General features: G+C 35.5%; 1 protein-coding gene across 2 annotated transcripts in view; it reads right to left on the reverse strand.

Moving 5' to 3' along the window:
- The window catches only part of LOC6580982, a 67,707-nt gene extending 53,976 nt beyond the window's left edge, over positions 1 to 13,731 (reverse strand). The window contains exon 1 of one of the 2 annotated variants that reach the window (XR_006357910.1): positions 12,891 to 13,731. Coding sequence is in view for 1 of the 2 variants with exons in the window: in XM_002006739.4 (XP_002006775.1) it covers positions 12,891 to 13,380 (490 nt within the window). In the remaining variant the exon portion in view is untranslated. The remainder of the gene's footprint in view (positions 1 to 12,890) is intronic. The other variant, XM_002006739.4, reaches the window with a different exon arrangement.
- Between the last annotated feature and the right edge of the window lie 1,467 nt (positions 13,732 to 15,198).

A 15,198-nucleotide genomic window follows, 5' to 3' on the forward strand; every position in this document is an offset into this window, starting at 1 on the left:
TATTTATAAGTAAGGGTTTGATTTAAAAAAAATTAAATGAATGAATAGTATGGAAAGAAAGAAGTACTAGTAGATTAACGACTGCTTAATCAATTCAAATTTTAAAAATATATATTAGTCAGTATCAATAATAATAAAAGCATTTATGCAATACAAATATTATTTATATATATTTATACTATATATGTATATTTGTACTATATATCATAGCTCTCTAATAACTATTCACCGTTTCTCGATATTGCAAAAAAGTCTGAGACCAACCGATTTTGTCGATTCTGCAACGAATTCATTTACAATTGGAGAGGATCCTCTTTATAAAGTTTTTTTTTTCACATCAATGAATGCCACGGCTAACAGTTATATGCGAGCTTTGACAAACACATATCCATACATATGTGCATAACTTACATAATTTACAAACATTTATTTATTATTATTGTATATAAAATACAGTTTCATTCGGATCTTTCATAGAAGCTCTGTTTTTTATTGGGTGTTCAATGATCAATAGTTTTTGTATAGCTTATCTTACTTTATTTAAATTGACTTTTTATTTGTTATGAAAGACAAAAAACTTTGAATTTATTACAGGCAAAACTAACAAAAAAAATTTTTGTGGGAACAATTTTTTTTAAATCTAAGTAAACAAAAGGAGTCAACAAATTAAAATATATAATGCCAAAAGCAAACTATAAGATTTATTTAATTAATACTTATAGATATTCTATAATTTAGTACTCCTCTTAAGAAATTAGCTCAATACAATTAGAAATGTATAAATCACTGAGATTGAAAAACATAAAGAAATAAGAAAAGGATGACAAAATATAGTTGAAACAAATTACATTTTCGGTCTTTAACAAAAATAAAATTGTGCAAAAATGGAACCCTTGGAAACACCTAGAGCATAGCGAGTAGAGCCTAAAGGAAAGTTATTTACATGAGATTCGTATTATCCCAATCAACTATTTAGCGAGTTATTTGCCAAGCAAACGAGATTTTGAATTTCGAAATAGAAGCCTGATTAATGTTGCTTATATTACAGACATTTTTAATATAACTAGTTTTTGTTTTTTAAATTTAATGAAAATAATATTTCTAATTTAAAAAGTGCAAAAAACTAAGGCCTAAAGAACATACAGTATATAATAATAATAACAGTTTTCTTTAGCTTATGTTAATTTTAGATTCCATGGATGGAAGTTAACAGCAGCTGCTAAGCCCCCGCATTGTCAGTCATGTTATTAACTGCTTAATGCTTCGATGTAATCTTAGTTTTACTCTCAGACTTATCTACGAAGCCTCCGCTACAAACCGCTTTCAATATTACATTAAATGTTTAAATTGAAAGTAAGCGGATATTTGAAACTACTAATTTAAAAATGTATTATTTATTATTTTAGCTCTAATCTATAAAAATATATAGAAATATGCATTCCAAAAATATTATTGTAAATTTAAACACTCCGGAAAATTCAGCTCATCACATCTGAGGTATAATTAAATTGTAATCATATAGATAATGTAATCACATTACAACAATAATTGCCTCCATTTGTTGTTGCTGATTCTTCTGTCGTTGTTGTTGTTGTTGTTGCCTGTGTTACAAAAACAAATTACGCAATTTATTTGTAATTAGCGCGGCTAATTTATGCCAATTTGCGTAACGGAAAGCGAAAAAAAGAGTTAAGTGTGTAAACGTTTTTTATATGTATTTATATTTATATGTGTTTATTTTATTTTTACAAATTTATTTTTTATTTTTTTATTGTTGTTTATTCATTTTTTGTCAGCTCTTCGCATGTTTTTTTTTTTTTAATTAACAAGTAAATATAATTAATTGAATATACATATATGTATGTATGTCAGATAAATAGATGTGTATGTATACATATAAAGAGAACGATTTTAAATTGATGGCAAATTAAAGCGCTCAAATGCCGCATTAAAATAAGCTGAGCCTTCCGCTATATGCGTAGCACGTGCGCATAAATTAAATTATATGCTGATGCGGCTGGTAGCCCTGGCATCGGCATCGGCATCGGCAGCGGTTGCGTCGCCAGCCAGTGTTGGATAACTGACAGTATATCAAATTTCATTCATTAATTTCCATTTGGCAATGCCGCCACGCCTGTCGTCTGCGAGCAGACAGCAACATCGCCGCCGACTATCCATCAGGGCGTTTCGGCAGGGGAGCAGGGGTGGTAGGGTGGGGCTGGATGCGCTGGCAACACCCCAGAGTCCAACGCTCCTTGGCAGCGTGTAATTCAAAACCTGTGCGCTGTTTGCTGTTGCCTGTTTTCTGTTGTCTGTTGTCTGTTGTCTGTTTTGTGTTGTTGTATTTTGTGCTCTGTTCTGTTGCCTAATCATGTATGAATGAATAATGACACGAATTTGACAAAGCACAAAATGTGTAGACATAAAAGACAAGCAACAGCAACAACAACAACAAAATTTATTCATGCACGTAAATGCGCAGCATAGAGAAGAAGTAGAAATTGAAGAAAAAGTAAAAAGAAAAACTTGGTCGGGAAACTTGGGTCGAAGACGTAATATCCTTGCAGTCAAAGGACGTTGCATGCATTTATATATTATTTTACATATTTACTCTTTTTAGCATGACTACAGTATTGATTCCTTCAATGAAACTTTTAAATGGAACGTATACCATTCTGATAGTCTTAATACTCTCACAAAGTACAGTTCCCGTTTGACATAGTTCTATTTATAACTCAGCTACTTCAGGCTTATATTGAATGACAAAACTGATGTACCCTCTGTCAGGCTAGTGGCCATACAAGAACCCTACGAAAAGAAAAAAATGTGGTACAACAAATTTGTTTTGGCCGATCCCAGTGTGCGCTGTGATTTACCAAGGACGACAAGTAAAAATTGCAAAACGCGGCTCAGCTTACAGAAGCGGAAACTGGAGCTGGGCAAGCGCGTAAGCGAGGGAGTGGGCCGGAAGGGGCGTAAGTCATAACAAGGCGTGGCCATTCGAAAGCCAACGTCCAGCTAAGCATATCAAAGGCGCGACGGAAAGTTAAGCAGCGGTTGCTTCTAATTACAACACCTCGGAGCGCGAGCAGAGTTGGCCAAGTAGCTGCAAGTGGCAAGACAACGCCCCGCCATAAAGCCAAAGCTGGAATGGCTAACAAAGAGAGAGCAAAAATGAAGCAGCAAATTTACATTTATTATTAATGTACTTATGCTGCAGCGCACAAGGTTGTGTGCTATGATTTTAGCAGTGCGTCTTGGCTAACACGCACATAAACACACACCCACACACACATATTACAGGTATACTACTGCGAGCATTATGAATTTGTAATGACGTTTGCTACGCACACTAAAATCCCCAGAGATGCAGACCATCTGCAGAGAGTCAGAGAGTAATCAGCGCATTGAAATAAATTCATATTTTTTATTGTCTTCGTACGAGAAATATTTTGTTTATTTTGAGTTGCTTTCTCGTTTCTGTTATTATTTATAGCTTGCGCAAGATTAATTTAACTAAGGAAAATATTTTTTATAGGCAAAATTCAAGTATAATTCGAGCAAATTATTATATTCCTTACTTTAAAAAACCTTTTTGTGGCTATGTCGATTAAATTGTATTTTAATATACAGAAAAATTATATATCATTTTTAATATGTATTATTATCACTTTATATACATAGTTGAAAATGTTTCCTAACATTCTAATCTAACATTCTGTTAATGGCAGCTCACAAGTGTTAACACCCCTTAACATAAAGTTAAGTATTAAGTCGATATATGTTGAGTAGCAATATATTTAGCATTTTTACATCATATAACATAACATAATGCTAATGGCGTTTTAGAAATGTTAACACAGTGTTAACACAGTTCAACTTTTACCTGTATATATTGAGATATCAGATAGACAAATACTTTTTTATCTCAAATAAAGCAAACAATTCCCTTTGTTAATATTTAATATAAATTTATAAATCAATATAAATATTATACACTTCTTATTTAAGTATTGATAAACAATTCAACTCAAACAAAATTAAGCTGCTTAGCAGAAATTAGAGCTGGCAGCCAGTCTAGCTGAATAGCCATAAAAAGTTAATCAATTTATTTTTAGAATTAATTTCACTTTACCTTGAACCCAAAGCCCCCGAAGTCGTCCTGAGGGCAATCGAATCTAAGGTCACGAAATAACAAATTATTTGCCTCTCTTATGTTTTGCCTTGGCATAGCATGAGTTTAGCTTTTGCTGACTTATTTAGAAGAAAAGTATGACCTACCCATGAATGCTCGAGTTATATGAATCAAAAAGTTATTCCTACGGAAAGAGCATTACAGCAGTTCTCTACCCAGACGCACTCACACACACGCACACACATGCACAAATTGATTGCTATTGTAGTTTTCCACCGAGTTTGATTGGGCGAAGCAGACAAGCGCCTTATGATTTCCTCTTTGTCTCATGTTTCGCTCGTCCTTTTTGTGCGCTGAGTGCGTGTAAAAAATTGCAAACATTTAAAGTTTGTTACGAGACGAAACGCAAAACTTTGCCAGCAACAAGAGCAAAAGGTGCAATGACATGGCCCAGGCCAGACTGAAGAGCAGCAGCTAGAGTGCTGCCGGCTGAATATGTGCCTTTGGGGGTGCATAAAATATAACACACACACGCACGCACACATGCTCAGACTGTGGGTGGGAATTAGGCGCATGTTATATTTATGAAGCACACATATAGAGCTGCGGAACTGGCAAAAGCTTTTTATAATTCATTTGCAGCCAAAAGCAACAAACAGTTTTGGCATTTCATTTGCGTAACTAGGTGGCTTAGGGTCGGCAAGAGGACGGGGCGGAGGTGGGCCGGTGTTGGTGTTGGTGTTGGTGTAAGGAAGCTTGCTTGGAACAATGAAAAAAGGAGGCGTGAAAAAGCCGCAGGCTCAACATTTAACACCAACTACAGGAGCACGCACATCCCAGAGGCCACGGCCCAACAGGATCATGGCCAGGACACGCAGGCAATTAACGCAACGCGCAGGCAGCCAGGGGCACGTGGTAGCTGCAGTAAAATGTCAAAAGGAATTACGGCCTACTTCAAGCTCTTCAAGGCCAAAGAAGCTTGTCCTCGTTTATGCCCACGGACACAGGCAATTCTTGTTATTTACCATCTAGTTTTATTGAAGCACTCATTCGCATTAGCATTGGCTGCCTAACACAGATAGGCGGATAGGCAGGGCTGCACAATTTACATTTAGCAAAGGACACAAAGCGCTGTTTGTCCCCTCTAGAAATCAAAGTTTTTGTTCGAGTGGCTCGATTTGAAATGCACTTGCGAGCGGGCAGCATTTCATTTGAAGCGGCACAATCAAGGCTGCAAGCAGGGAAAGGCGCAGCGAGCATATCCTGGCGAAAGCACTAGAGAATTGAGAAACAAAAAGCACTGGCAACGCAATAAAACTGGCGAAATAGAGAAAAAATTTTATTTATTTTCACAGAACTTGCGCTAAACAAAAAGTGTTGAATGCCCCATTCGGGCCAAAAAGTATCCAGCACAAAAAGCAAATAGCTTCAAAGCGAAAAAAATAATAAAATAAAAATATGAGATACTTGGCAGATAGTCAAGAACCACACAACTAAGACATATCCTAGATGGAGCAGAAGATGCAATAATATAAGGAATAAATCCTTATCAGCTAGTGATCATTAAAAGCTGACTGAATCAACTATGCTTGCATTATTAGTGTTTCTCCTGATTAATTATAAAATTGTAAATCATAATATATTTTATTGTTTATACAATAAAGAGCATGATTTTATTTATGGCCTCACATCTTTTGTTTTTAATTCATATTCAATCTATATTTATTCCTTATCCTTATCATTTGTTAAAAACATTTGGATTATTTTTAAATCACAATTGTAGTAGTCAGATTAGAAATGCAATAATACTATTAGATCTTCCGTTTAATTATTGCCTTCTTTTCCTCTTCCATCTTATATAGGATATCTCTCAATTCCAAAGGATCTATTTCTACCTCTCTTTTGATAAAAATCTACTACTCTTATAGAAATCTCTTCTGTTAACTTGCTTAAAGAGCTTTTGAGCTTTTCAGATATATACATAAAAATATGCTCAAAAACTACTGCACATTTCCTCTACTATTTAGCTTTAAACCAATAGTTTCTATGGCGTATGCCGGCCCACGCTTATAGCGAATATACCCCATTATAAACTTCATGCTTTAGCGGGTACTGGAAAAATATGTCGTTGGCATTGCAACTGGCGCAATGTGTCCGAATTGCGTTCGGGTTCGGCGGCTAGTTGGGTTCCATGGAGGCAAAAAACTTTATTTTGGTTTCAATTTGCGATAAAAACAAGCTGCAAGTTGGCCAAAACAGCGGCGCCCGGGCAGCAGGCAGCGGGCAGCGGGCAGCGGGCAGCGGGCAGCGGGCAATGTCACCAAATGAAATTTAACAACTCGCTGGGAATACGAGCGCGGGTGCAAAGGACAAGCCGGTCGGCGACTTCGTCGTCTTGGGTGCCATGACTTGGCACAAAAGGCACAAGAAATGCATTTGCTGTTGTCGCTGCTTGTTTTTCAACATTCATAATAAATTTGCAGAGCACACGCCCACGCCCACGCCCACGCCCTGGTCGAGCCCAGGGCAAGAAAAGTAAAACAAGAGCAGCTGCAACTGCAACTGCAGCTCCCAGAGCACTTTCTTTCCTTGTTGTCCCGCTGCTGTGCTAGCTCATTGCTCGCCAGTTGAAATGTAACGGATGCTGAAATTTATACATACATACATAGCTATATAGATATGTATGTATCCATAAACAGGATATGACAGGCAGCAGGAAGCTGTCTGCCAGCTATCCCAAGTGCAGCTTCTACTAATTCAACTGGTTTTTGTGCTTCCAGCTTCCCGGGCTGCCTTTGGGCGTTTCTAAACGCCGCCTCGGAGCCTGTTGAGCAACAAAAACAGTTCCTCTAAATATTTGATGCACTGCATGAACTGCTACGCATATTTATTGACAAATATGCGCGTTGCATGTAAACGAGAATCCTGCGAAAATACTTCAGGATGCTCAGCAGCATAGCAGCATATTTGTTTAACTTAAAGATTTCCGTTTTGCTTCTTCGCTCTTTAAGCATGACATAACTTTCCTTATCTACTTGAAAACCTTCTATTTGCTTGTTCACAAGACCAAAACTATATATACAAAGCTGGTTTCTCATTCTCACATCTTAATTTTTAATCTTTACTTAAATTTGAATTTCTTATATATTAAATATATTATTTAAAAAATAATTAATGATTATATTTTTAATACATTTTGTACGTCGTTTATTTGGCTCCTTAATAAAGCGGAAATTTTAATTGTGATTTGCTTCAAAGTCCTCCTATTCGAATGAGGGTAAGCTGTTTAATTGATATTGTTTACAGATTCATTTTCATATATAATACTATACTACTATATAAAACCTGAGTCAAATAAATTTGGATTTTTTTTCCTTGAAAGACTATGAAAAAAAATACACGCTTTTGCTTAGTATATATTGCAAAAAAGAGAATTTCAAAAAGAAGAAACAATATCGGAGACCAAATATCAATATTATTTTTATTATTACATATAAGATTTATATGAGTTTTTCAGCTAAAATTACATATATTTGATGTTTACATTACATGTTTGATCAGTCTGTAGTACCTGCGAAATTTGTTCACGGATCAGGTTTTACACATAAGGATTTTATTGCGTTTTCCCATAAATTTTTTATGCCATTCACGCTAACTTTATTAGCGATTTTTTTAAGACCAAATAAATTTCAAATAAATAAAGCGAAAATAAAGTCTATATAAAGCTAGGCACAAATAAAAGATTGAGTGGGTGTAAAATTTTTTATTTATTAGCAATTCACATGAAAAGAAAGGAATGAAAGTTGGAAAACTTTTCAACGAAAAGCATCAAAAATTTATCGCTCGCAATGCTCGAAATTGTCCAGTCAATATTTTAAGCATAAGAAGCGCATTATACGCATTATATCGGTTAGTTACGGCCAGCGGAGAGTACGGACTGTAAATCTGTGGACACACAACTAGCACGAGTTGCGTATAAATCACGTATACGCAATGTTTTCCAATTGGTGAATACTATAAATTACAGCGTCGACACAATAAACAACACAGACAAAAGGAGAGAGAATGTGGGAGAAGGGGAAGGGAGAGGGAGGACGTTCTAAGTCTGAAAATAAACCGCAAATGCGAGAGAAGAGTGAGAGGACGGAGAAAGAAGGAGAGGGAGAGCACTCAGCAATGCTGCATTTAATTAGAAACGACTTTAAAGTAGTTCTGAGAATAATGATACTTAAATAAACTTGACAGAGTTTCTAGTCGAAGTTTTCGCATATTTTACATATAGTTTAAGTTTAGTTCTTGATGCATTGTTTACCGTTTGTAATGCTCAGATTATAATCTGGCAAACAAAATCATAAATAAACAAAAGTATTATAAAAAAAAAAAAAAAAAAAAAAAGACTCAACTGAAGTGCAACAGCGCAAAAATCAAAACATCAAAACTCAGCAGAGCCCCAACAAGATGAGCATGAGACAGAAGAAGAAGTAGAAGAACAAGAAGAGGAAGAAGAAGAAGGAGAGGAAAAACAACAACAACAATAATTGAAAAGAAGCAGCACAAGAGTAGCTTTTGAGCAACAACTTTATCCAATTTCTCGCTGCGCTCATGCTTTGTCCCTAGGGCATGTTCACTGTGTGAAGAATGATGTAACGGTCGAAGGTCGAAGATATTTTTAGCATGAACCAGATATACGTTAGGCGTGTCTTATAAAAATAAATTTAATTATCATTTGACAAAAATGGAGCAGAGAATGTGTACAAAATATATGTTAAGATAAATTGATTAGATATATGTGTCGTATAATCATAAGAGTTTTAGAAAGTATTATGATATAATGTGATAGAATTCTTTAACGATTATATTAATATTTTTATTTATTTATTTATTTTTTTTTTTTTTTTTGTCAATTACATTATCTTCAGCAGAAACTAATTATGTAGCCTAATATGATATTGATAAAATCGTTATACATATATATTTATCTTGTCAAAATAAATCTGCAAAATGGCGGATTTTGATCAGATAAATTTCTATAAAACATAAAGCCCAGGTGTGATTACTGTATCAAAAACAACTTATAAGTTATGTGTAGATAGATCTATGTTCATGAACTAAAAGTTAGAGTAATTCAACTTCATTATGTATGTTCCTTTTGTTTCTCGTTCTACTTTCCTTTTGGTTCTGCTCAACGCTGAGGCATACATACAGCGCCTAAGCACGTACAAATCGCATTTCTTAGGCGCTAGTCTTATCCTTTTTTATGGCTGTGCGGGTGTATGCGTGTATGCGTGTATGTGTGGGTGTGACTGAAAGTATGCTACGGCAAAAGGCAACGCTTGTTTGGCTGTCAGATTTACTTGTCTACTCTCGCATTGCCGTTCCCTCGCGCTCCCTCCTTGGTGCTATGCATCTCTCTCTATCTCTCTCTCTCTGTCAGCCACCCACTCTCGCTCACTCCTTTATGCTCCAAGTTTGTGTGTGTGTGTGTGCTATAAATTGACAGCTAAATCTGCAAAAACATGATAAGACTAGCGACATGCCAATGCGGCCAAGGACTCCCTTCGAAACCCTGCCCCAATGTGTGTGCTATCTGTGTTTATATCTGTATCTCATCTATTTGGGCCAAGCCTCTATATCTATCTACTTAACCCAACAACAATATAAGCAACAACAACAACGACAACAGCGACAGCAACAAATACAACCAAATATTTTGGGCTGCGAAATTGCTTTTCGATTTATTTTTATATGTCTGCCAAGTTGCGAGCATTGTGACAAATTAGTCTTAACTTTTTTTTCTCTTCCTGCTTTGTTATTGTTTGTTGTTGTTGTTGTTGTTCTGTTTTTGCCAACTTGGCAAATTTTTATAAGATTTTTATCAGTCCCCAATGCTATAGAGCAAACAGTTAGATTCTCAGTTAAGCGTGGCCAATAAATTCAACTGATTAAACTCTTGATTATACCCTTATATATGATTATATACGAGAAACTGGTAAAAAATTAAATTTATTTTATTTATTGCTTTGTTATTCGTGAAAATATGAAATACAAAAAAAACAATCATTTGCAATCTTGTGTCAACATGATTACTAAATATTTGACTAAATTCAATATCAATTACGAATAGACCTTAGAAAGAAAATCGTAACTCAAAAACATCTATAACGCTTTTAAATATTTAAACAACAACAAACATATTAATATTAAATAAAATGTATTTAATGCATGAGATACTTAATTTAATTAATGTATTTAAAATATATAATATTGGAAAAGTAAGGAGTATATTAAATTGTAATTTAGAGTCGGAATCAATTCTGAAGGACAAGAAATGGAAAACAAAAATTAAAATAGAAAATGTTATTGCTAAAATAAATAAAATACTAAGTAAATACACTGCGCGTCATCAGGTTAGCGCCCCCCTTTACAGTCAACCTCAAAGCTAAATAAAATCTAAACCATCAGAGCTCCATCTTTGAAATTTTTTTATATTATACTCCATTTATTTCTCTTTAAAATACAAAAAGAATGGCTACTGTAACAATAAGGATTATTTTTTAATAATTTTTTTTGTAAAATGTACAAAAAATATGTAACAAAAATTTGGTCATCAGATTAGCGCCCCCTGCATTAAATTCAATTTATTTAAGCCAATTACCAAAAATAACACCTGTATTTTAAGCTATTGTTATTTTTAAGTAATATTAGTAGTGCGTAGTGCCGTTTTTTGTTTGAAATTACTTAAAAAATTCGATTAGAAATGGAATTATAAAGTTGTTCAATATTATTCAAGGATATGGTTGACTAAGCGTGTTCAGTACCTTCGATTAACTCTGTCTTTGTACTATAATGCTTTCCGGACTCATATACTTTCCTGACCAACCATCCCCAGACGTTTCCAATGATATTAAGGTCGAGTGAGTATGGTGGCCACTCCATGAGATCAATTTTTGGCCCTGAATCCAGGACTTCAGGAATCGGGCGGTCTGAATTGGGGCATTATCAAGCTGGAAAATCTAATGCCGGTTTTCAGACAGGTTATAGAAATGCGGAACAGCAGTTTTAAACACGATATTATGGTCCTATGCGTTCATGCGCGATGTCAAAAATTGAAGCTTACAAGCGCTGTAGTAAGATATTGCACCCTACATCAATGCCACACCACCCCCCCGCCGCAACGGCTTGGAAACCGTTCCAAATAATGTTCTTCTATGCGTAGGTCATGGATATAATAATTATAGCCATCAGTTCCTTCCAAATTCAATTTTTCTCATCAGAAAAGCCAACATGCTGCCATTGGATAGGCCACGTCATGTTCGCCCGGCCAAAATTAATGCGTATTTCTTTTCTCAGCATATCGACTGGTGACTTTTTTTTTACATTCTGTTTCTTTAAGTAATTAACTTTCTTAATTGCTCTTTAGACCGTTGATAAGCTCGTCTTAACACTGATTTTAACTCTAATCTTGGTGGTCGATTCGTGGGAATTCGAAGCTTCTCGAACTAATGCTCTTCTATTTCCTTCTGAAATCACTTGATTATTGCCGCTTATATAGTTTTTTCCATAGTTTTCCCTATTTGTAAGAAAATTGCTACTTAGTTTTGTGTTTTTTCCTGATTTTTCAGCAATTTTATGGTTGCATAGTCTAGATTCAAAGTATGCCTCAATCTTTGATTTTTAACCAAAGATAAAACTGTTTCTTTACCCATACTATAAATATATTGAATACTTTGAGCTTCACAAAAAATTTGGTGAGTGTAATTGCCAAAATAAGCAAGATAATTACAATTGCATTTGGGGGCGCTAATCTGATGACGCAAAATAAGTGCACACATTTTTTGCGAAAATAGAGAAGGATAGAAAATAAAACATAACGGGTTTTCACTCGCGCATTTTTTTGGTATGAGAGACATCTCATATGATGATAATGAAATAAAAAAAAAACCAAGAAGTTACGTGCAATAGGCAAAGAGAAAAACGTAAAAGAAAATGAGTGTAAGGGGGGGCGCTAACCTGATGACGCGAAGTGTAGTATTGATCTAAGGTATTCAAGTCTTTTTATATGTACTTTTATTTTAGGAAATATATCATTTTTCTGAAAATAATATGCATTTTTTTTATTTTGTGTATAAAATATAAAATATGAAATATAAGCTATAAATCATAAAATACAAATATAATATATAATTAAAATACATTTTAAAATATAAAATACATACAAAATTAATAATAATTTAATCAAAACATTTTAATTTTAATACGAATTTAGCTAAAAATAAAATTCTTTTTTTAAGTTATTTTCATAGTGGAAATACTACACTACATAGAAGAATACTATACATATTCCTTTCAGACAGATAATATTCACATTTTATTTTGATTCACACATTATCTGCATTATCTCATAAAATGCACGTCCAAAATATATATTATTCATTTTAATTGTTCAATAATATTTCCCTAAATTGGTAAAAGCCTCCTGTAAACCTAATTAAAATTTTGTGGTAAATTTTCCACCGATGTCCCACCAATATACCCGTTTTACACATTTTAAATTACTCGAGAGCTAAAAATGAATCGATACAAAACTATTCCAGCTGAAGAACCAAACGAAACTTCATAATGATTAAATTTCCACATGTTTTTTCAGGTGTGTCTATGTTTTATCTTCTATGACGAGGACAAGGGAAACTTTTTAGCAAAGCAAAAATTGCGCTCAACGAGGAGAAATGAAAACATAAACTCTGGCCGCTCTTACCTAGGGTCTTGGTCCACTGGGCAGTGGGCCGCCAGTCCGGATAGTGCTTGGGGAAGAGTTCGCGCGTCCAATAGGTGTGCAGGACGACCTTATAGACGGCCAGGCGGTCCAGAGTGCAGCCCGTTAGGGGGGCTGGCTGCGTGGCTGCGGCCGGGGCTGCGCTGACGGCTGGCGTATTCTGCGTGGGCGTGGCATTGGAATCCGTGTAGTAGTAATTGCGGTAATTGCCATTTACATTTGCATTCGAATTGCCAGTGTCGAAGTTTATGAAGTTTTGACTGTCGAGATTTTGTCTTTGTTGTTGCTGTTGTTGTTGTTGTTGTTGCTGCTGCTGATTGGAAACGGTATAGGCGTATATAGCCGGATTTGATATGAAGGATGCACCGTAGCTGTTGCCGGACTGTGCTTCGGATGCAGCAGCGACGGCAAACGCAAGCAGCGAGCAGAGCATCGCTGCCAGCAGCTGTTCGAATTTGAATTTCGCTTTCATTTCGCTTAATTTCGAATCTCTTGTGTTTCTGCTGTTTTTGTCAACTGCAGCCGCCTGGTTTATTTATAGATTTTGGATTATTTTCTGCTTTCTATATCTTTCTCAACTTTGTTGTACACTTTTACATTGGCCGCTGCTTATAAATAAATGCACGCACACACGCACCGACACAGTCACTCACACATACACACACACATGCAGGCGCGCACATGTGTAACGCGCGCGTGCTTATTTTTGGGTTCCTTTTTCCCTGTTGAAATTCACGTGGCAGCGACGACGCGTGCGATTCCTATTGGCTACGACGAGAGCATCGACAACCGTTTGCTTGCAAAGTTCGTTGCGTACTGAATGCTGAGCGCATGTTGCGGCAGTCGCGGCGACAGCCAAATATCACCCAGCGACAGCATAACGGCAGTTATGCAGCGAACAGCAAGCAGCGAGCAGTGAGCAAGACAGCCCGGCAGAGAGAGAGAGAGAGAGAGAGAGAGCAAGCGAGCGAGTGAGTGGAGCGAGTGGCCGCCGGTTGGTACTTTTACGCTCTGTGTTGGGGAAATTTCTTTTCGTGTTGTGTGCGAGCAGAAAAACGAAAAAGCAGCCTGTTGAGCTTTGGCTACAGCAATGTGCGTATCGCTCATGTTGTTGCTGTTGTTTCTGTTGTTGCTGCTGCTGTTGTTGACCTCAAGGCTTTGGGCACATTATTGCACATTTCCTTTTCGGCATTTGAATGGGCAGCGTTAATGAAGCGCTACTTGTCATGCAATTAACGGTAACTGCCAAAGCGCCGACTGGTATGCAATGCCAACTGTACTTAGCGGCACCAACCACTCACAGAGCGAGCGAGAAAGCAACAACAACAACAGTTGTCAACAATGAGCGCAATTTTCGATTAAAATCAATTGAAGCACTTTAATTGCTACAATTCAATTAAACAACGCGCTAATGGACAATGCACAACTAAGTAGCAACAACAGCAACAACATAAACAATTTTTTTTTTTTTTTTTTTTTGAATTTTGGTTTATTAAGTGTAGAAACTGTACAATCACATATAGTACTTTAACAACACATATATATACATAAAATTAGAGCCAAACCTCACTCAATTTGTGAGGACTGAGAAAAAAAAAGAAAAATAATAATAATAATATTTATTGAATACCCATTGTTTTGGCAAAGCCCTGCCGAACATAAACAATGACATCGATTTGAAGCGTGGGCCTTCACGCACACAAGCACACACACACATAGTTGGGAATGAAGGGAAATTCTGGTTAGTTGTGCGTCGAAATTACTTTTCAATTCTTTGCGCATTGTTTGTGGCAGCTTAAGTGGAGCTTGTCAAGCCGAAAGTTTTAGTCCAGACGCAAACACAAAAAAAAAAAAAAAAAAAAAAAAAACACTTACCTGGATCTAAAACACTGAAAAAAATAATGTAGTTTAAGCGAGGCATAGGAATAACGTAAGGTAGTAAAAATCTACGGTAATTCATTGGCCAACAGGTTTATTTGAAGTATTCAATACTTTTATATTTTTGGGACGATAGGATTAATTGTAGATATAAATTAAAATAATAATTTGAAGCACAAAACTGCATCCTTTTCAAATTTTGTAAATTTCAATTTATTTATCTCAATTTTTTTTCTGTTTCCTTTTCACTCTGAAAATGGCAGTACTGAAAAATACATGCAAGAATTTTAAAAGAAAAATCAATTTCTTTTTGGTTTAAATTTGACAAATATTTAAAGCTAATAAACTTCAGCAAATATGTCTATTAAATATATACTTTTTATAATTAGATATTTTATATTTATATTTTTTT

The sequence above is a fragment of the Drosophila mojavensis genome, unplaced genomic scaffold, assembly GCF_018153725.1.
Source record: "Drosophila mojavensis isolate 15081-1352.22 unplaced genomic scaffold, ASM1815372v1 contig_81, whole genome shotgun sequence".
Taxonomy (NCBI): domain Eukaryota; kingdom Metazoa; phylum Arthropoda; class Insecta; order Diptera; family Drosophilidae; genus Drosophila; species Drosophila mojavensis.